At 43.6% G+C, this 21,798-nt stretch overlaps 4 protein-coding genes across 6 annotated transcripts; all 4 read left to right on the top strand.

Annotated features, from left to right (window-relative positions):
- The first annotated feature begins 8,307 nt into the window (after positions 1-8,307).
- On the top strand, positions 8,308-9,476 carry LOC6499225. The gene has a single exon (XM_001955033.4). The coding sequence runs from the start codon at positions 8,330-8,332 to the stop codon at positions 9,341-9,343; it is 1,014 nt and encodes a 337-aa protein (XP_001955069.1). The 5' UTR covers positions 8,308-8,329; the 3' UTR covers positions 9,344-9,476.
- A 100-nt stretch (positions 9,477-9,576) lies between these two features.
- Positions 9,577-11,778, top strand: LOC6499226. The gene has a single exon (XM_044715230.1). The coding sequence runs from the start codon at positions 9,596-9,598 to the stop codon at positions 10,511-10,513; it is 918 nt and encodes a 305-aa protein (XP_044571165.1). The 5' UTR covers positions 9,577-9,595; the 3' UTR covers positions 10,514-11,778.
- LOC26514612 lies at positions 10,727-11,778 on the top strand. Its single transcript, XM_032455103.2, has one exon. The coding sequence runs from the start codon at positions 10,727-10,729 to the stop codon at positions 11,561-11,563; it is 837 nt and encodes a 278-aa protein (XP_032310994.1). The 3' UTR covers positions 11,564-11,778.
- A 3,617-nt stretch (positions 11,779-15,395) lies between these two features.
- Positions 15,396-19,349, top strand: LOC6499227 (putative polypeptide N-acetylgalactosaminyltransferase 13). Of its 3 annotated transcripts, none has more exons than XM_032456393.2 (7): positions 15,397-15,603; positions 15,666-15,823; positions 15,893-16,053; positions 16,109-16,572; positions 16,888-17,075; positions 17,235-17,417; positions 17,892-19,349. In XM_032456393.2, exons 1-7 carry the CDS (start codon positions 15,481-15,483, stop codon positions 18,298-18,300), a joined length of 1,686 nt encoding a protein of 561 aa, XP_032312284.1. In that variant the 5' UTR covers positions 15,397-15,480; the 3' UTR covers positions 18,301-19,349. The 3 variants fall into 3 exon arrangements, with proteins under 3 accessions (XP_044571677.1, XP_032312284.1, XP_001955067.3); XM_001955031.4 differs by having other exon boundaries at positions 15,398-15,603; positions 15,878-16,053; XM_044715742.1 differs by lacking the exons at positions 17,235-17,417; positions 17,892-19,349 and adding an exon at positions 17,150-17,224 and having other exon boundaries at positions 15,396-15,603; positions 15,878-16,053.
- Positions 19,350-21,798: the final 2,449 nt, after the last annotated feature.

Here is a 21,798-nt window from a genome sequence, read left to right as displayed (position 1 = left end):
CTATCGTCTTTCCCAAATGGCAGCCATGGAAATGCAGATGTGCAGGGCACTGGGAAAAATCAGAGAAAGTTTAAATTTATGTTGAGTTTGAATCAAATTGTTGTATTCGTAGAGTCTCAAATTTTCTCCCTGTGCAAGACCTTGCTGCCGGGGCACAATGGCAACTAATCAGTTTTTTGTGCAACTGGCGCAAGTGTTGCCCGAGGTGGTAATGGAATGATTTGGCTTTGGATTTGCCTGCTAGACTACCTGAAACTTTTCAGTTGTTTCCCTTTGGGATACTGGATTTCGCAGACCCGAAAGAGGCGAGGCAGCGAACCGTACAGTACGAGAGCAGCGAGTATACCCTAAGCCCTAAACTCACCACCCACGAGCCACCCATCTACCTATCCACCGACCAACCCATCCACCCACAGCACCACTACTCGTGACTGTGATTTATTTACCGTTGAAATGATCTTGTTTTGCGGTTTGATGCATCGCATTGCCAAAGTAACTTTATTTTGCACTCGAAACCTTTTTGCACTGCACCGCTCACAGATAAAAATTTACGTTTCGGCTTTCATTTTCTTTTTTACATGTTACTTTTCTTTTTTTCCCCGTATTTCGAGACCCTACCCTCCAGTTTTAGCCGTGTTGCTAACTTTTCAACTAACGTCGACTTGGGTGAAAATTGACTTTCCCGCTTCCCAGTTGCCAGTTTCCTCCGCCGGGCTAGGCGTTCTTTTAGTGCATAAAACTTTTGTGTTCCACTATCAATATTTGCGCCTGCGAGGGCGGACTGTTTATCTAGCTGCCAGTTTGAAGTTTGAGAGCGAGCTGCTGCCAAGGAGCTGGTTGGAAAAACGCAACACTTAAGTTTAATTGGTAACCAGGCATGGGGCAGGCAGGCGGACATAGGCGGATTGTGTGCATTTTTAAGTAAGAGTTAATATTTAAGAGCGGCTTTAGATCCACTAATTTGACACTTGAATCCGGAAGTTTACTGGACACCACAGAACCTCACCACATATACAAGAAAATCTCATATCCAGGTTGGCCACAAAACTTCCCAGCCAAACCACAAAAAAAAAATATGTTAGTGGCTAAACGCGTATTTGAAAATAAATAAATATAGCTTAAATTCTTAAAAAGCTTAAACAATTATGATGATCTTAACAGTCATCAGTCTATTATGTAGAGCTTAGTTCTCATAATGGGATAAAGGACAATCAAATGTCGATTATAAATTGAGGAAAACAAAAGAAAGGTTTTTCATATCAATATAGTTGATATTAATGGAATTAAGTATTGTTTGTCAAATCCTTTTTGGTTTGTTAATTTTGCTCTCCAATTTAAGCTTAAATAGCCCATTGTAACAGACAGTCCTTGGCTAATGATTTTTGTTTGTAATTTATTTGAAAATTGAATATAATTTATTTACAAAAAAAAATTAAACCCTGGCAAACCAGGACTAGTGAACTAACAAAGACAAAAACGAGGCCCCTGACATGGCTCGGGCATTTTAATTAAAACAAACAAACAGACAAACTCAACATGGTGCGAGCTACATGGATCGGTACTTTGCTGAACATATACTATATATATATATATATATCGGTTCTGGTTGATTATATTCCCGCTACGTAGCACAACTTGTGACCATAATTGTGGAGCGGGCAGGAAGGGGATATTTGCTTGTTTGTTTGCTGTTGCTGTCATTATAAATTTCATTTTAGCCAGAACGGAAGTCAGTATGGTATATCTGCGTGTGGGTTTTGCTAATTTTAATGAGTTGATGCCGGAAGTTCAAGGGGCTCTCTGCCATATCCCTTGATGTCCTGCCTACAATTGTGGAAACAAAAATGGCCTATTGTAATCAATAATGAGCTTAAACTCTCCAATCAGTCCGGCGTAGAAGCTGCCTTTGTGCTTGGCCGGCGAGTTGATTGAGTTACAGGTTTCTGGCTGCTGGCAGGACGAATGCTTGTGACTAGCCGATGCTATTTGCGTATTAGTCCAAATTCAATAATAATTGCAATTGAAACTAATTGCAATTTGCATCGAGTTTCTCCATACACTAATTCAGATGCCAACTGTTTATTGAGTTAGCTGGTAATTACAATACCCATCGCCCTGGTCCACCGCATTAGACATTGTTTATAAACAATGTTTCGGCCTGGCCCAGTGCCTTCAGAAGTGCTAACGGTGGGCCAATGCAATAGGCTTTCAGTATGATAAATGAAAACCGCAAATTTTACAATCGTTGCCAGCTTAAATTATTTGCGGATTAGTGGGAAGGTCCTTAGTTTGGTGTTTGAAAGTCTGGCCAGGATTATTGCTGGACTATTTGCCAGGCCGATAATATCATAAATTCATTACCCATAAGGCAACTACGTGTTTGTCCCCCTGAAAACCGCACTCGCAAACAAAAACACTCACAAAGTCCGCCCCGTAATGAGCTTTCACATTTCACCAAAGCCCGGTCGGAGGTCAGCAGCTCATCAACAGCCTGCCAGGCCGCCAGCTTACCAGTCCGCCAAATGCCACGCCCCCATTACCGGCAATGACTATTGAAAAACGGTTGACCAAAAATGACGCGCAAATGTTGGCAACATTAAAATAAAGCGTCGTAAACTGGCTCCAACCGCACGCGAAAATTTATGCATATAAATCCGTAGGACGTGGACGACGTTCGCTGATTGACGTGTGCCTGCCAGGCTGGACCTGCAAACTACTGCTAATTTGTCGGTAGCTGTTCCCTCCTGTTCCCCATCCCTGCTGCCTCAGACAAGAACAAAAAAAGGACGAAGCTTTGGATGAAACCGAAGCATCCATACCCTTGTAAACGAGTTATTGAGTGGCCATGTTAGGGAGATTTAGATGTTTCAAATGTGACGTGGGATGACGATCCTTTTCAGAATTTTACACTACCACTCTCTATTTTTAAGATATAAGGAGTATATATGTAAAGTTCATTCATTAATTTTTGGTGTGAAATAAATATAAATATGCCTAAACATTTCGAGCTGGATTGATTTCAAAACTAGTTTGCTAAGACGACGAATAAAAAAGGGATCTTATTTGAAATGATCGAATTGAAAGGATCATAAGATTCTCAAATTCATAATTAATTATTAGACAGATCTATAGTGACTTCTGTGAGGGTATTAAAATAGAAAATAGAAAAAACAAAGTCCCAAACAACCAAAACAAGGCAAACCCGGCCGAGCCAAACCAAAGCAAACAAAAACAACAACAGCAGCCGGAGGACGAGGAACTGAAAGCGAAATGTGCCGAAATTCCATCAAAGCGACGTTTTACGGATAAAACATTTGCATATTTTGATTGGACACGCCCAGTTGTGTGTGCACAGTGGGCGAGCAAACAATGGGCGACGCTTTGGGAGGACCGGTCTGGTCTAGCTTGCAGCTAACAAACTGCGACGTGCGCTAGGCTCGAACAGGAGCTGCAGGAGGACCTGGATCGGGATTGGGATCAGGAGACGAAGGAGGGACAGGAGCAGGAGCCACACAATGGTAACTACTACGGCTGCGATAAGGGACTCGGCAGCTGGACACGCCCACTGGTCGGACGGCCAACTCACTGACTGGTCTATCATGCGGCTGACGTGACGTGACGCGGCAGCGATTTTTACACTTTGCACTTTTTTTCACAACCACCGATACCCTAAACATTTTTAATTGTCAAGGGTATTATAGACACAAATCTATTTAATGTATCACTTTTAAGAAGAATAGAAGGACCGATTTCCAGTAAAGGGCTTATATATTTCCCCGAAGTAATTACCAAATTATCTTTAATACTTTTTTTCAGAAAAGGTTAGTCGAACCTTTGAATTATTTGGAGCATTTAATGCTTCACTTTTTGTTGGCCAGTATATCTCGATTTTTCTTTTGTTTAAAACGCGCTTTTTAGTTCAACTCCGGGTGTTTTTTTTTGGGGTTTGGCACATTTTGGCGGCGTCATCCGTCGCTGTCGTCGTCGTGGGCAATAAATCTTCATTTTCGCTATTAAAATGTTGTAATATTCTCGCTTGTTTTTTAACGCGCTGCCGATTGTCCTTATCGTCGTCGTCATCCTCTGGCTCGCCCAGGATAGATTTGGAGTTTTGGTTTAAGGACCGGAACCATAAATAAAATATAGAAAATAAAAATTGAATTGCCATGGCTAGCCAGCTGGCTTCGTTGTCTTTAGTTCTGTCGGCGATTTTATTTGGGTGAGCCGTTTAGATTTTGTGGTTCTAAACGGATTTATGTTCAGCCGTAATTGATCTTTCAAGCGGAATGGCACTGGCGATAAGCATTGCCAATAGCTACTCGACATCAATGCCAATTTATTTGAACCAGCGAGCCAGAGCTGATGTCATGCCTGACACATTGCGTATACGCCGCGCAGCGCATTAGCGGTGGTCTCACCCAATGCAATCCCCCAATTCCAACGTTCGCGCGCAATCCTTCCGTGGACCTTATCACATTCAAAAATTTTATTTCATACAATTGAAGCTTATGGCAATTTGCAAATTGCATTGCAGCCCACGGAGCTCCCAAGCTTTGTCAGGAGCTGTGTCATTTTGAATAATTTCATATGTGACATGGCAGAGTGCGTGACAACATTTTTCTGCGCTTGCCTCGCATGCAAGTCAATCAATCTAGTCGGCCAAATATTGGAAAGTAATATTACATTGCAGGTGCGACAGCGGCATTCAAAATGCAGCTAAAGGGAACTAACGCTTTTACACTTTCGTAATTAATTAATTAATTGAAATACTATTTGTATACATTTGATGGAAAAAGGCTTCGGCGAGGACTTCCTGTAGGCTGTTAAAGCCAGTTGTAGCTGGATAAAATCGCAAAAACTCGATTCATTCCGGAGGCGAGGTCATAAATCAAACTGTCTAAAATGGCATACATAAATTTTCATACTGAAAAAAGGCATTTGCGATGAAATTAACACGCCGTGCCAGAGAGGTCGCACAAACCCACACACAATACAATTGGCACATACGCATATCCCTGTGTTGGGGGGCAGAGCGGGAGAGTATCGTTCGCTGTGATTAATGCAACGCGGCGTATACGTAACGTTTCGCTGGCTGTCTTTATTAATGGACGCTGATTTGCACATAAAGCAAAGCACAAATAGTACATATGAGCCGAGCGATAAAATGTGGGCCCGGTCTTAAGTCGCTGTCGGGGAAGCTTGGAGGGAGGCTGCGTTGAAGGCGTGGCTTACAAGGTGCTGGGATTAAACGAGAAGATAGAGCTCCTACTCATGGCTGTGGCTTCTTGGCTGGAGGCTAGTCCTCCTCCACCTCCCTGCCTGCTTAAAGAGCTGCCTGGGCATTGTTGTAGAGTCATTAAGGTGTAAATTATACCACTAATTAGCCATTAAGTAGCAAACGGCATCAGGCAGCGTTTAAGCACGTACATGCCAAAACAAAACGAGTCCTGCGTGCTGCCAGGGACTTAGAACTATATAAGAGCAATAAAATTTAATGAGCATATAAAATGTGAGAGTGAAAAGTAAATTCAGTAGCTGCTGTCGAGTCTGCCAACATCCGAAATCGAATAGATGAAGTGCTTAAAGGTGCGTCAGGTTCGTCGGGAGACTGACAAGTGTGTGCCTGACTCTTTTCAATCCTTTGGCGGTAATATAATACACCATATACGTTCGACCACCCAGAAACGAGAGTTGAACAACAAAGCAAGTGCGAGAAAAACAGCAGAAGCGGCAGCAGAAATAGTTTGAAAAAATATTGAATTCTTGAGACATAAACAAAGTGAAGAGGAGCAGTGCCGCACAGCTCCGGCAGGCTATTGAAGCAGAAAATCGAAAATTTATACAAATATGTTGAAAGAGCTGGACGGAGCAGAATACGGGAAAATAGAACAAAATAGAGCGGGCTTTGGAGTTCGGAAAATGCGGCGGCGACGGCAACAAAAGGAGCAGTGCATGTCTATGGCCAATATATGGCTGTGTGTGTTTGCCATGGCTAAATTTGCATTTATTTTCTGAGGGTATGTTCAAATGTGCAACGAACTGTATTTGAGCTGAAGACTGGCAGAAGGGCCGCTGGAAGCAGCGCAATCAAAGACGACTCCACTGCTGAGTCCTTGCAACTAGTTGTGCTCCTTTTGCTCCTGGTTTTGCTTGTGCTGCTCGGCCAGCGGCGGTTCGTGTCCATCGCACTCTCTCCCTTTGCCTTTGCCGTGTCCATGTCCATGTCCATGTCCAAACAGCACAAGACAAATGTACTCTTGCACAGCTGACCCTGCAGCCAAATCTGAGCCACAGATACTGCTCAAGATGGGCAGCTATACTGCCTTTGATTGCTTTTAAAGCGTTCTGCGCTCGAAATTGAATTTGCCATTAGTCGTTGGTAACTTGTAAATTCAAATAAGCTCACCCATAACCCATCCTGACGCAACCCACCCATCCCAGCAACCCAACCCCATCATGCCACGCGGGGAGCCAGTGTTTTCCATTGCGTCATGCTGCATAATGAGCTGCAAAATCTTTGCCCGACTTACATGGCGTGTGAGTGACATTTAATTTGCCGTCGACAGTGTTTTGGGATAAAACTGGAGAGGCGCTGAAAGCTGAAATGAACTTTTAAACTATGTAAATAATTGTGTTTTAGATCCTTTCCCAGGAAAATACTTCAATTACGGAGTGCTAATGAATCCTTTAATAATGTCCCCTTTATTTAGAATCCTTATCAAATCGCGAAGAGGCTTTTGTTACGGATTTTATTTATCAGATAATCGGAGACCTAAAATCTAAACTAAAGTAGCATGGGAAGCGAACCGAAGCCAGGACCCAAAAGCCAGAAGCCAGAAGCTGGCACGCATTTTACAGCTAATAATAAATGACCCGAGGTTGGTTGTCGTCGACCACGTTTTTCAACCGGGCACGTACGCATAAATTTCAACAAGGACGTTAGGCAGGGACCAGAGTGAACACATATCCTTTTTTCCGAGTCAGGTAAGTTGCCGCTCTTGCTGCTGTTGCTGTTTGGATGTCCTGTTCCCTGGCGCCGGCCCATAAACATAATGACCAGCTATTATGGCCACTGGCTCGGCTTACGGGCCTGCTAGCAAACACATGTTTGTCAGTCAAGTTATGTGCCAAGTGTAGCATATTTTAAATAATTGATGAGCGAACCCGACCCGACAGCTGCCTCCGCAAGCAGGCTCCGAAAGCGAAATCCACAGCAATATTTGCATGGAAAAGCCTTTGGCTGCCCATCAATTAGACACACTCGTCCTCGCTGTCGCCGTTGCCGATGGCGTAGCCGTCGTCGAGCCTGTCACTTTTTGCTGTCGACGCCAGAGAGTCAGATGGAAATGCCTTTGGCTCATCCGTTTTCTTTCCAAAGGCTTGGAGGAAGCAAAGGAGACGTCAGCGGCGAAGGAGGTCGTCCCACCTCCTCGCATACATTACAAACACTTCAATTTCCGTCTGCCAGTTCCGGCCAGATCCTGAATCCCTTGGCCATGCCAGACAACTCTAATCAAAGCAAATTAATTATCTATGTCCTTCGTTGTATGGCGTAATTTTTTTTAGCCTCCTTGCGTATTGCTCTCAAGCCTTTCATGTCCGGTACAATGACGTCTGCTGTTGTCAGGACCGTCCAGTCCCGATGGCGGCAAAAGGCAAGAGTTAAATGACAGCCATTGATGCTCGGTTTATAATTCAATGTGCACACAGGCTCAGCAGTAGTCCTGGATACGTTGCAATGTCTTTGTCCTTTTGCCATACTCTTTGGGTCGGCGCAAAAAATGCAAATACAGGTGGTAAACAAAAAACGGTAGTGGCCTGTATGAACGACATAAAGTGAATTAGAGAACAATGGGTACTTTGATTGGCTTCGACTAAACATTTTAATTAATATTGTACCGTTTACACTCCAAAAGGATTAGCAGAGTTACTACGCCGGAAGTACAACCACATAACTTAAAGTTCAGCCATAAACTTAAAATGCTTCAATTTGTCGTGGCATTTTTCGAATTATTTTTTATTGTTTTTCATACGAAACTAATGTAGTTAGTGGGAATGAAACTTAATTTTTCTTTGGGACACTTGGCTGAAACCCTAATCACTTTACATCAGTCTTTGTTCGATATACGAATTTTATGGCTGGGCTAAGTTAAAAGCCAATATAATATTTATAACACCGGGTTCTTTGGGAATTGGGTATTTGATATGTTTATTATTGGGGGGGTTTCTTTTAAAACAATTTATAGGCGTAGCTTTGCATGAAACTAATTTAGTTAGTCGGAACCGAAATCTTTTTCCAATGGATAGTCTATACATTAGTCAGTTCAAAATGAGAGTTTTAGAGACGTTACTGGTGCTGGTGTTTGGCCTCAGCTATACATCCTCTAAATGGATAAAAAAATACGTAGAAAACTACCACCGACCGACTTATTATAACAAGGGACACAGTTCCTTGGATCACGTAGATTACAATCGAACTGCTTTGGAGGAACGAGACCAGCATCCTGTGGAGGAGCAGCATGCCCAAGAGCCCTTTGATGCGCTGAGGCATCAAAGCTTCTATATATCTGTTCTACACCACGGATCTGTCATATGTGCGGGTGCACTGATCTCCCACCGAATGGTGATCACCTCGACTGTTTGTTTTCGATCACCCGTGAGGGACAACACATATGAGTACAAGGCCGTTCACCTGTCGGTTTTGGCGGCCATTGACATGGTTCCATTCAGGGAGACAATGCCACACCAGGTTATCGGATTTTATATGCCCGTCAACAAAAACAACAAGGAAGTCAGTCACATTTGTCTTCTGGGCCTGAACCAAAAGCTTGGTCCCCGATACCGCTACATCTCGCTTTATAGAAGGATACCGCAGCAAAGGGACGAAGTAACCCTGACCTATTTAGGTGCGGCTACGCGTCGGCTGAAGTACTTCAACACATCCGTTCTGAACTTTGATCGGTGCAAAGTCTACTTCGACGCCCTCGACTTCTTCGACGTGCACACATACCATCCGGACTACATATGTGTCCGCAACAGGCGGCACACCAAGAAGACCACGTGCAACACCCGCCCGGGGGATCCGTTAGTAAAAGACAATCAGCTGGCCGGGATAAACATCTTTGGAGAACGCTGCGAGCTGGACGACGTGGTCAACATGGACATATATTTGCCAATCCGACCGGTGGTTCCGTTCATCCAACTGGCCACGGACGCCTTGCGGGCTTTCACCGGCACAGGTCCTTACAATGAGACCGCAAACCCACCCGAAATGTCGCCTTTGGTTAAGTCCTTAAAAGAGGGGAAGCCCATGGTTTGGGCTGCAGACGAAAAACATTCATAAATTTATTGCGTATATTATTGTATACGTTTTCACGAAATTTAGTTTTTCCAACAACTTCATATTTAAATGCAAAGCTATGTGGGTATTATTAAAGAGCAGATGATCTGAGTTTAAAATAAAAAATAATTTTCCATTTGGTTCCAGTTTATTGTATTGCAAATCAATTTGCAATACCAATATTTTATTTTACAAAACCGCTTTAAAGTAAAAGGAAGTAATATGGAATGAGTAATTTTCTATTACTTGCAAACTATGTGGATGCGCCGATTCTTGTTTCTGGGACTCTTCCTGCTGCTTGCCGTTGCAGTGGACAATTCATTATCCTCCAATATGCACTATCATCGATATATGCTCTCCGATTATAAGCCGCAGCACAATCCAAAGACTCAAAAGGACTATAAGCGAATTAAAATGCGATCTCCAGCTAAGGTGGAAGATAAAGGAGCTTCAGAAATCAAAAAGAGTAGCCCACGGTCCAAGGAACCTGTGATTAAGTTAACCAAAGGAGAAGACAAGTTGCAGCTCCACGAACTGATGGTGCGTATTTACCAGGATCAACATTTTCTGTGCGTAGGAACGATCATATCGTCGGTGCTAGTGGCTACGGTGGGCAGTTGCTTTGTTAACACCAAGACCGATCATGTGACATTGAAAAATTTCTATAATGAAGTCTATGAGGGAATGCGGGCAAACATCAACGAGACATACCTGAAGGGTGAAGGTCCTTATTTGGAGGTTATTGGTTTGGAAAAACCCTTCCTTCGTCCGAATTTAACTGAAAACACAGTGAAGCTGTGCGATACGGCGATTAAGAAAAATGCGCTCGTCGAACTGCCCATTTGGTTAAGGCAGCGGCATAGTATCCACTCACAGATAGCGGAGGTGTTGCCGCTGCAGGAGTGCCGGCACCGCATGAGGGATTTAAACGGAACCGTTGTCCAAGACCAAATGATCTGTGTGAGGAATCAGAAGTACACAAGTACATGCCAGCATGCCATGGGAAACCCACTCGTCTACGATGGCATGATCTGCGGCATCAATGTGCTGGGCCACAATTGTCCAAAACACATTGGGCTCGATTTGTACTCAAGCACCTACGATGCCGTCAGCTTTACGATTGCTGGTATGGAGTTGATTAAACATTCTAAAATGGAAGATGCTATATTGTAAAGTTTCTCCTTATACATTTTTTTAATAAGAAATAATAGAAAAATCTCCTTTGGCATAGAAAGTCAAAATAAAGAACTAACTATTGTTCAATTTAGAGAAGTGTGCCGAATTTCTTAACGCCTTAACCTGTTTCATTTGATTATAATTGAAATGCATCGAATTAACTTGTTTAACAGCTTGACAAACTTATCCACTAAAGTCTTTCCAGTAGAAATGTGGAAACTGTTGTTGATAATTGGGGTCTTAACGAGCCTCGTCCTTGCTGAGTTGGAGCATTCAAAGGCCCATACTACACACTCGCCAAATCATACAAAAAAGCATCACATAAGAATGAAGTACAAGTACGGAAACTGGCGCCCGCACTTTGGCTACAGACCCAGTCACTATGGTACAGATCATGGATCTCGGCGTCGTAGATCTGCCATTGAAATAGAGGAAAGATCCCAAAAGATTAACCTGAACAAGTATGTAGTGCGAATATTGCAAAAGGATAGGATCGTGTGCAATGGCATTATTGTGAACCGGCAACAGGTGCTCACGGCCAGCATCTGTGTGCTGGATGTCCGGCTGGATTTGTTGACCCTAAAGCTATACGATGATACCATATACACAGTGAAAAATAGTTCCGCTAGTACCCGATACACTGGGAAAGAAGCTGATGGTCTGCTGACGCTGCTTGAACTGGCAACAGAGTTGGAGAGCCGCTTTCACAGCAATCCGCCCATCTGTGCTGAAGGTCCCAAGCTCTCAGATAAGGTTTGGCTCTATAGCTGGGATAAGAATGGCAGAAGACTTAAGGTTATGGTGGCACGACCGTCTACCCCCTCGTTCTGTATGCGCCAAATAAAAGATCCCCATGGAATGGTGGTCAACAATGCCACCATTTGCTTGAAGAACTCTGACTTCACGGTGGGTTGCATGCCCAACTTTGGGCTGCCCTATAAGTGGAACGGTAAGTTCTGCGGCATAAATATCCTGGGTCACAACTGCCCCAGTCCCAGCAACGTAGATATCTTTGTTAAGTTGAGGGCAGAATATCCGCTTTACTAAAATATAATAATTAAAAACTTTTCAATTGTTAATGGAATGAAAAGATTTCATGTTACATCATCTGGATTTAGAGGAAAATAATAGACCAACAAAAAATATATTGTTGTACGTAGGCTTATGTTTGTACTCATACCAAAAGAATACATGTTTATAAACATCTTGGAACATCGTAAATATTTCTTACAAAAATAAATTTCGTTTTATTTATTCAAAAAGTTTTTCGATTTTCATTACAAAAATAATAATGAAACCAGCATTCTCGCAAAGATCAAATGAAAGCAATTTCGCGTGTTTTCAAATATGACATTAAATTGTTCTGCCTCATTTCCGATGGCCTGGCTGAGGTTCAATCAAATTAATGAAATATTGCTGCCACTGCTGTTGCCAAATCAAAGTTCCCCAACAAGAGCCATTAAACGCGCAGACGCTTAGCAGTGTTCTATCTCCTGCTCCGGCTCCGGTGGGGAGCTATTCTCCAGCTCACTGCCGTGTCATTGACGAAAAACCCAGGCCGGGATGAAAGAAAAAAGACCATGGCACACCGTACCAGCACCGTCCCAGAGTACAAACACTGCCGAGATGAAGTGGCAGTGGCAAAAAAACCTTTTGTATTGCAGCGATAATGTCATCAACTAAAGTACTCCGTCGGGCATAGTGAAAAGTTCTAGTCAATCGCCATAAAGCACATAATGTGCGGGTGGATGGAGGCATGGATGTTGACAGGAGCATACAAACTGTGTAAACATCATTAAAATGGTTTTTTCTCTAAGAACGCCCACCCAAACCCGAACCAGATCCCTTCGCCCCACCCATCTACCTACACCCACGTTCAAAATCGAAATGGAAAATCATTGAAATTATATTTTTGTCCATGTGTTCCGTTTACTTTTTCCTTTTTTCTCCAAAAAGATACTCAGTAGGTCGGGCATCCAGCGAATTAGGCGCGTATCACTTTATGGAAAAAGCACTTTGTTAAATTAAACTAAATAATTCAAGGGCGCGACCGCATTTCATAAAAAAGAATCCTCAACTGGCAGTCTTTTCTTTTGTTTTGCAAATATTTTCAACTAACACACGCACTGCAACTGGTTATGGAAATGCTTGACAAGAAAAATGCCGCCGCCTGCTCCAGGGGGAACTCAAACAATGCCGCCGCCGAAACGCATTTGTATGTGAGCACACGTCCTTGGCAGGACTCGGGAGTGCGGCTGTGTGTGTGTGAGTCGAGTGCCAGTGTATGGGTGTGCGTAAAATTTTACGATAATACGCAACAATTTCGAAATGAGTGCACCCTGCTAAGCGGCCGAGACTGCTGAGCATTTCGAGTGCAAAGAAAGCAATTTCCTCAATATTCTTTATGGCTAGCTAGAGAGCGATGGTGGGGTACGGGGAGGGGGGCAGATACAGCGGAAGTAAGATAGAGGGGGCCAGGGGGCTAGGGGACAATCTTTGCCTGGTTTTTGCGATGCTTTTGTTATTATTTTCAAAGTTCCATAAGAAGCTGGCTAATAAAATTTTAGAAGCCCAGGCCGGGGCTGTTAACATTATCATAACGTACACAGTCGCATATGTATGTGCGTGTCTGTGTGTGGGTGAGGGGCCGTATAATAATCATGGCCGCACACTCACACACTTAAGTATGACAGCCAGCCGCCTGCCACATAGACTCTGACACACATTTACATGCCACTTAGGCATTGTCGCCCGCTCCTTTGACTAGCGTTGCGTATACGCCGCGTTGTGCGTGCGTCTTATAATTCATTTATTGGCATAATTTCGTTTTATTTTTATTTGTTTTACGGCTTTTGCGATTGCCTTTGATACGCTGACGAACGCGGAGAGGACCTTTGCAAATAAAAAGACAAGGAATACAGCAAATTGAAAACATATTGAATATCGAATGTAGTCTGCCCCCACGGCTGCCCTTGAAACGGGTGGCTCGCTTAATTGCTAAGCAGAACACGCCATACGGCATACAATTATGGAGGGTATGGAGTGGGGGATTGGTGCCGAGCCCAGGACCTAGCTCTACATTCATTACAAAGCACTTTAATTCACACAGCCCGAGCGCATAGATCACGCCCGGCTTAATAAATTCCCACGCCAAGCAACCGAAAACAAAAGAATCCTTTGTCGTCGTTGCCACTCAGTAGGGATGTATGTCTTACCTGCAACTGAAATTGGACCTGAGTTCGGATCCAGGATCCGGTTCGGGGGCAGCTGAGGCTGGAGCTGAAGCTGAAGCTGGCGTCTGTCTGCACACTTGTCTGGGCGGAAAAGACGTGACTGGAAAAATGCATTTCCGCTGCACGTAAAAGCCGGGCGCAAAAAATAGAGGACGTTACCACAGCAAACAGGACTGAACCGAAAGCGAAGAGGAAAACGAGAGGCACGTAAGTCAATCAGTAACTGGGCAACAGCAGGATGGAGGAGCAGGGGGCAGCCACAGTGCGGCACTAACAACTAAGTATAACCCTAATGCAATGCGGAAGTCACACTCCAATTTAGCCGGGCGGAGGCACGGCCCCTGATTTTGTTGCTAACTGAATGAGTTACTTCCGCTTTGCCTAACAATTTTTAATAAAATCACATCACAAATCCTGGCAAAGTGAGACAGACAGTGGAGAAGGCAGGAAGGGAGCAAGAGGGCGGATGGGAGCAGAAAGGATCCAACACAAACACGGACACTCACCAATATGGACAATGGTCCGAAAGGACGACGAAGTGCATGTGTGGATAACAGTTGTTACAATTTCCATTCTTTTTTTTTTAGTTTGGTTTTATGTGTGTTGTGTGTGCCTGGAAACCGACGCGACGCTGGGCTTTGAAATATTTATGGCAGCAACAAAAGGCCATAAAAAGGCAATGCCAATATGCGAGTGGCCAGCTCGGTGCAGCCGCCACTGAATCTCGACTCAATGAAAGCGCTGGCCATTTGGTAGCCAATTTAATTCACTCCGCCTCGGATCCCTGCAGCAGCAATTTATTTGCCACTGAACTGATTGACATAGAAAGCGGTCTATATTTGCAAGTCCATCACATTATTATGTTGCAAACTGAATCAACAGCAATTATTTGCATGGAAAGCAAATAAACAAAATTAGTATACAATTGCCGCCACAGGGCGGGGTAAATGCGGCAGAATTGTGCAAATCATTACAGTCAATTAATTGGCCGGACTAAAATATGAATTGCAAAACTTTGCCTCGCCAGTGTAAATAATAATGAAACTATTATGAAAAAACAATGTACACATAGGACCTTTCAAATGGAAATAATTTTAATAAACGAAGTTTTTGAAATGGTGTTTACAAAATAGTTCCTGCAGTATCAATAACATTCACTCACAATTCAATGTGTGGTCGGACAAAGAGTTCCGCATATGTGATGGCCACGACGACTAGAGCCGCCGGCTATGAATGAAATATCGTCGATAACAGGTGAGGGTTCACCTGTCCGAAAACGAAAACCCCTGGCAAGCCCAACCCCGTGAAACTTGACAGCTCATGGGTAATAGATAGTTTCGTTTGCTGCAATTAACACCTCGCAAGCTCCACACAAATATTTGCCAAACTTATCGAGCATTTATCAATGACAAGTGTGACACAAAAGCGACGATACCGGGGGCTGCGTGGATTGGACTGGGTTGGACTGGGTAAGTCACGAATATGGCATTCGATATCATCGCTCACTCTTCATGTGACGACACAATCAAAGTTACTAATTCTCCAACTAACAAACAACAAAAACAGTAATACAAATACAAATATTAGAGTCATTAGGGTGCTGGGAGTATTTCTTCGCGGCGATAAAATTGAAGGTGCCTGGCGTGAAATTTCCATTGAAGCCATTTAGTTTCGGTTTGGTTTCTAAACTTGGAGCGCCATGGGGAATCGCCGCCAGTCGCCATTTCAACCATGTTCGGCCGTACACATTATTGCCATCTAAGTCGCTGGAAGTTTTATATCCTTGGCTTTTTTAGTTGTCAGCTGGTATTGGTACCAATGATTCTGAAAAGTGGCATTTTCGAGCCAAACAAAGTCCGTAATAGTACAATTATATGTTAAAAGCATCGATTATTCCAATTAATACTCTTCTATAGCACGGATATAACGAAAATGTAGACGTGGACCTTTTGAACGCCTGGAATGCGATTGTCTCTCACTCTCCGCAGTATCCAGAAGGGTTTTTCCAATACAGTCTTCACATAAGTGACAGTTTGGGGGCTTTTAGAGGATTGCCAACAACCAGTCATGAAAGGTAAATACTTCATTATATAATGCATTTTAAAACTCCATCAGCCCATTCGCATAGTTGCAATTTTCGTAGCTACACCCTGCCCGAATCCTCCCAGGCAAAAGTGAGTGTTGTGATCAGCTTCCACAATGAAGCCCGCTCTATGCTGCTACGGACTATTGTGTCCCTGATAAGACGCACCCCGGAGGAGTACTTGCACGAGCTAATCATCGTGGACGACAAGAGCCAAGACGGTAGGCCGTTGAACCCACTCACCCATTAGGAGTACACTTAACACTCAATTAACAGCGACTTTGCTGGATGACCTCAAGCGGTGGCTGGGTCGCGTTTTCGCCACACAGAGTCGCCTCGGTCTCATCTTCCTGACCAACCAGGAACGCCGGGGTCTGATTTGGTCGCGCAACAGGGGCGCTATCCTCGCCAGTGGCCATTACATCCTCTTCCTAGACAGTCATTGCGAGGTGAACGATGGGTGGTTGAAGCCCCTGCTGGAGAGGCTGGCGTTGAACCCCCACATGGCGGTCAGCCCTCTCCTGGATCTCATTGACCCGGAGACCCTGAGCTACCGGAGGGGCAATGAGATGCTGAAGGGTGGCTTCGACTGGTCCCTGCACTTCCACTGGCTAAAACGACGGCTGGGAAGAAAAGAGCGCCCGGAGGCGCCCTACAAAAGTCCATCCTTTTCTGGAGGTGTCCTGATGATATCACGCGAATGGTTTCTCAAGCTCAAATTCTTCAATCCTAATCTTAAGGTGAGAAAAGCTAATTAGCAATGTCAACTTCTCTAATTGCTAATGTCAGGCAACAAATGGGGCAACTTAACGAAACTAGCATTTACAAAAAGCCAAGTTTTGGGATTATCACACTTGAAGAAATTACTCATGATATATTTTCTATTTTATTGGATTTTATGTGACATTTTAAAGTTTAAAATAGCTTCAGACATATTTATTTTATACAAATTTTTACTCCTACTCTTTTTTTAGATAAGCCATTTTAGATAAGCTTAAAATATTTGTACTTTGTACTTGTAACCACTTTTATGCCTTTTTTTGGTCCTCTTACAGATCTGGGGCGGCGAGTCCATCGAGCTGGCCATTAAATTGTGGCTTTGCGGCGGACAAATTGAGATCGTGCCCTGCAGTCGAATTGGACATATCTTTCGTCGCTTCCATGCCTTTGAGTTTCCGTCGGAGAGGGACTTTACGGAACTGAACAGTCCGGAGAGGAGCTCCGCCCAATCCACCTACTTGCAGTGAGTTTTGGGGTCGGGGATTAGGTGTGAACAGTGGTCGCCACTGTCCTCTGGTATTTTTCAATTTATTTCAGCGAGCATCAGTTTAATATAAACATTCCTATCACGCCATACCCACATGCTGATTGAATCCTTTCCCTCTCCTCTCGCACTCTCAAGCAACTCAAAAATCATAGCCGAGTCCTGGCTGGACGAGTACAAAAATATGTTCTACGCACTGAAGCCAGCGGCCAAGGGAATTCCATTGAATGACACCACCACTGAAGAGTTGCAGCAGTTCAAGCACGAGAGGGACTGTCATCGCTTCCAATGGTATTTGTGGAATGTCAGCCCCGAACTAAGGTCAGTGCTAAGTTATTCCAGGCGTTCTTAATCAAAAAACTCAGCCACAGTTCAGTTAATAAATAAAAAATAGCCATGCGTTACCTAGGAGAGATATTAAAAAAAAATATTTGCACAGGTTTTTATAAAATAAATATTTGCATTGAAATCTTATTTTTTATTACCATTTGATATAATTTATAGATGCAATTTATTAATTGAATGAAACATAATATTCATTGAAATGTTTTCACCAAATTTGATTTTAATTGGGAATTTAATACAAATATTTCTTAGTTGAAATATATTGTAAAATAAATAATTGGTTAAAATGAAAGGTTATAGGTTTCTTTTCTATAAATATATTGTAAGGTATAACCAATTATTTCAGTGGCAAATTTAAAATTATATGCTTGGTTCATTGTTACACGTTGATTTATCTAGATATTTGTACTTTTATGTATTTTTAATTGAATTTCTTGTAATAATATTCAGGTTTAACCTCGAAAAGCTATCTGCCACGGGAACTTTGCAAAACGAGGATCGTTGCCTGTACGCTAGGAACCAAAAGGATTCAAAGAAAGGTCGCCAGCTGATCCTTAACAGCTGCTACAGCAAGGACATTACGCAGTGGAGCCTATGGAGTACCGGGCAACTGAGCACCCAAAGGGAACTTTGCCTGGGGGTGGGACTTGGACGTCGTCTCAGCTTGGAGCCATGTGCCCGAACCGAGACCCTCAGGCAGGCCCAGCAATGGGTGCGAACGGGCACTCACCTGATGCATACTGCAACGCACCTGTGCCTAGATAATCCGATCAAGGACCAACTGGAGTTGAACCCCTGCCGCTCCCAAGCAGTATCGCAGTCCTTTCAATTTGCATTGGAAATGGAGAGGCAAACATAAACTTGGCTAATGATACCGACACAGATACCGATGCTGATGCTGATTCTGATTCGATGAACATGAGCTCCTGGCCAGCGAGTTGGAGTGATTTGGAGACGGAGATGAAGTTAAATCTGTGGGCGTGCAGGTAAATCAAAATGCTGACATGTTGTGCTAATCTCTGTGAAACATTTCCGCTGCCGGAGCAACAGAGTCCGTCATAGATTACGGCTCCGGCAGAGGGGAAGCAGTAAATTATGGCGCCATAGATATACGAAAAGGTGCGGCACTCTTCTCCACTTTCAACTTCTTGTTGTATGTTGTGGGTTTTCATACTGGGTAGCATGTCACAAAAGAGTATAAACTTAAAAGGTATGTTGGATTTTTCAGAGACTATTAAACTGGAAAGAAGAAAACCAAAATAAGAAAACCACTAATAACCTATGAAGCTCAAGGCTTTTAATAATTCGGTTCCCAAGTACCTAAAGAGTCTGCAGCAAATTAAGACATTTTTTAGAATCAATTTATGAGAAAACACAACCCTCAAGAGTAGAAAATATGGTATATTTTACGAAAGTATATTTGAGTACAGGGTATAAATGGTCGATACATTACGCCTGCAACCATTCGTACTGTTTTTTTCGAGCCTTTGTGTGTACTGACTATCAAGACTCGCAGCGTTTCCTGTCGCATCCGTCACACGAGACAGGACACAATGGGCCGGCAACGGAATCAGTGGCAGGAGGCGGCTCCTGGATCGGCAGGACTGGAGGCGGGGCCAGATAAAAGCCAGCGACGCCGCGCGTATTGTGCGGCTTGTTTAGAAGGCCCTGGTATCGCGGGGTCGCGACTGGGCTTCCTTTCCGCTGCACTGCAATTGCCGGCGGGCAAGGAGTCGCAAATGTAATTGAGTTGACGACAATGCCACTGACTGCCCGGCGCGCGCTTCCGGCAATTTTGATGGCCTCCGGATGCTGGTGACAAAAAGCTCCGTCTACGACTCCGGGCCCGTCCGCCGGAGACAAAAACCAAATAAAACAGAGAAATAGAAACAGCAGCACAAACAGAAATACAGTGTAACATCTAGAGTGGCAGAAGTTTATGGTGTGGCAGTTGCAACTTAAGATTTGTTTTGTTTCACCATTGTTGCGGTAATAAAGCGTAAAAGTTAATTTGGTATCTCAACAATGGCAACAAGTGTGTCCACAGGCACAGGGCTGACAAGCCGGCATCCGTATCCGGGACTCGCATTCAAGTCCGCATCTGGGAGTGCAATATTTTCCTCACAATAGCCGCTGCAGCTGGGCGTAAAAATCGCATTTTTCACGGAACTTAATAAAAAACAAAAAGCCTTAGGTGGGATGCCGGCGGAAGTCTAACAAGTTGCAGTTGCAGTTTTAGCTTTCCTTTGGCATCGGGTTTGGTTTTGTTTGGTCCTAACTTTGTCCCGGCGTTTAGTTTCCGGCAAGTTATGGCCACGGCATTTTATTGTCCTGCCCCCGCAATGCAAGCTAACAATAAACGGAACTCCGTCCAGGCTCACCTTGGCAATATGCCGGCAAAGCCCTACAAAATTTCATTTTCCATAGCATTTTTCCAGGTAACAGGTTAAATTGCGAGACCACTTTAAGATGCTCGTTAGCAGGATACTCGGGGAGGGCGGTGCAGAAAGTGCTGGTGCAGTCCTTGACTGACTTATTTGGCCCGAGAATGTTGTATTGCCTTTGTCGGATTACGAAAAAGTTGCTCTATCATCGAGTGAACAGAGCCGGGCCCAAGGACGGACCTTAATTATGGCCGAGACCATGCCCAGCCCAACCCATGGCTAACCAGCCAGGCAAAACTTGATTATTCATTTGAAGACTCATTTTATTATCTGCATAAATCTTTGTCGAACCCCACTTTCCGACCAACTTTCTGTTTACTTTGTCGGGGGCCAGAGCGAAAAAAAGACAAAATGAAATCCATCATTCACTGGCGTGGCCGCATTTAAAACATCTTGATTAAAAAACTAAAAAAAAACCGTGGCCGGGTGCGGTCAGGCGAAGTGCCAGAGGAGCCAGGGGAGGAACTAGAAGAAAGGCGGTCAGTAAAATGGTGAAATGAAAGCCAAATGCAAACTCAGCGCATTCTAAGTGCTCCAGCGGAAAAACAAAAAGGAAATTCGTGGAAAAAAATTAAATGAGCGAAGGCTAAAAAACTTATAAGCCGCAAGCGTAAAGCGAAGTTGCGGAATATCCAATGGGTTGAGTTCGATGGGCTGTATGGTGAGGTGGCGTTTAAAAAAGGATTTCAAAATTAACGTCCATCAGAGAAGAAAAAAGTCAATTTGAATGATTAAATAGCAAAAGCTGTGTAAAAGTTGTGTCGTCGGCGAGGCATCAGTTCTTCTTGCTTTGTCCCGGCGTACCCCGTCACCAACATATCCAATCCCAATCCTTGCGACGTGGGTAGCAAAAAAATAACGATTAGTGTGGTCTTTATGTGGCTTAAGCATCTCCCTATCTCCCTGTTTCCGGTGCTTCTGATGTTTGTGCTTTTTTTTTTGAGACTCTCGTGCAGATTTACATTTATTAATTCTCCTGGCAGCGACGGGAGGCAGCTGCCGAAAAAAGGGTCAGGCTGCGTGATGTATACAAAAGTAAACAAAAACAGGGGAACGTTGGCGCAAAAAGCGATAATCCATCATATTCGTCAGAAGTTGACTGCGAAACTGAAAGGTAATGATGCCCACAGTGGCGCACACAATCAGGTCCTACTTTTAGTTGAATTTATCATGATTTTGCCCAATTAAAACTAATGATTAATGCTTCACTACCCTCTTTTATATAGTGCACTCCTTGAGAGTCCACCCTGCTATTAGTATTACATTTTTAAGCCCACTGTGGTTTCAAAGTTCACGCTCCTGGGTGCGCCGTGTAATCCCCATCGCATGATTATGCCAAAAATAAACAAATCCATCGCCGCCCACGAAAAAGGTTAAGCTCAGTGTCCCTGCAAGATGTGTGTGTCCTGAGTGCCGCGCCGTGTGTTTGCAAGGGATTCCCATTACCTTCGAGCACCCGAGTCATTTTTGACGCAATGAAATGATTTTGATGAAAAATTAAAAAGCATTTCAATCACGTCGAAAGTTTGGTCGACATCACATCAAATTGTTGCTTTGGCAGGGGACGGGGTCTGACAGTTTTGAGGAAGATTCCACAGAGTATGAGTGGGTTTGGAGTATGAGTGTGGTTGGATAACCCATCCATTTCTGGCTTTTCTGTCTGTCTGGCATATATTCAGACGCCTGAAAGAATGCTTTTAATTTTGGCCATGTCGCCACAGAAGCCAAGGAATGATGGAGATAACATAACATTTTCCCAACAAATACAAGTATTTTTTTAAGTCTATACAATTGATGCAAAATACAGACAAGGCCACTTATGGATAAAGCCAATGAATATTAAAATAATCAAACTTGATGACAATTTATTCATTTAATTTGAATTTTTTCTTCCCTCTGTAAACTGAACACTT

This window comes from Drosophila ananassae, chromosome 2L, assembly GCF_017639315.1.
Source record: "Drosophila ananassae strain 14024-0371.13 chromosome 2L, ASM1763931v2, whole genome shotgun sequence".
NCBI classification, from domain to species: Eukaryota; Metazoa; Arthropoda; class Insecta; order Diptera; family Drosophilidae; genus Drosophila; species Drosophila ananassae.
Note: the sequence above shows the minus strand (reverse complement) of the source record. Positions and strands in the feature narration are given on the sequence as shown.

Excerpts from the sequence above, each read along its gene's own strand:
- LOC6499227 (XM_001955031.4), top strand. The coding sequence starts at position 15,481 with ATGTTCGGCCGTACACATTATTGCCATCTAAGTCGCTGGAAGTTTTAT. Across the intron at positions 15,604-15,665 it reads GCATTTTCGAGCCAAACAAA|CACGGATATAACGAAAATGT; the intron begins GTCCGTAATAGT and ends ACTCTTCTATAG. Across the intron at positions 16,054-16,108 it reads GGACGACAAGAGCCAAGACG|CGACTTTGCTGGATGACCTC; the intron begins GTAGGCCGTTGA and ends CTCAATTAACAG.
- LOC6499225 (XM_001955033.4), top strand. The coding sequence starts at position 8,330 with ATGAGAGTTTTAGAGACGTTACTGGTGCTGGTGTTTGGCCTCAGCTAT.
- LOC26514612 (XM_032455103.2), top strand. The coding sequence starts at position 10,727 with ATGTGGAAACTGTTGTTGATAATTGGGGTCTTAACGAGCCTCGTCCTT.
- LOC6499226 (XM_044715230.1), top strand. The coding sequence starts at position 9,596 with ATGTGGATGCGCCGATTCTTGTTTCTGGGACTCTTCCTGCTGCTTGCC.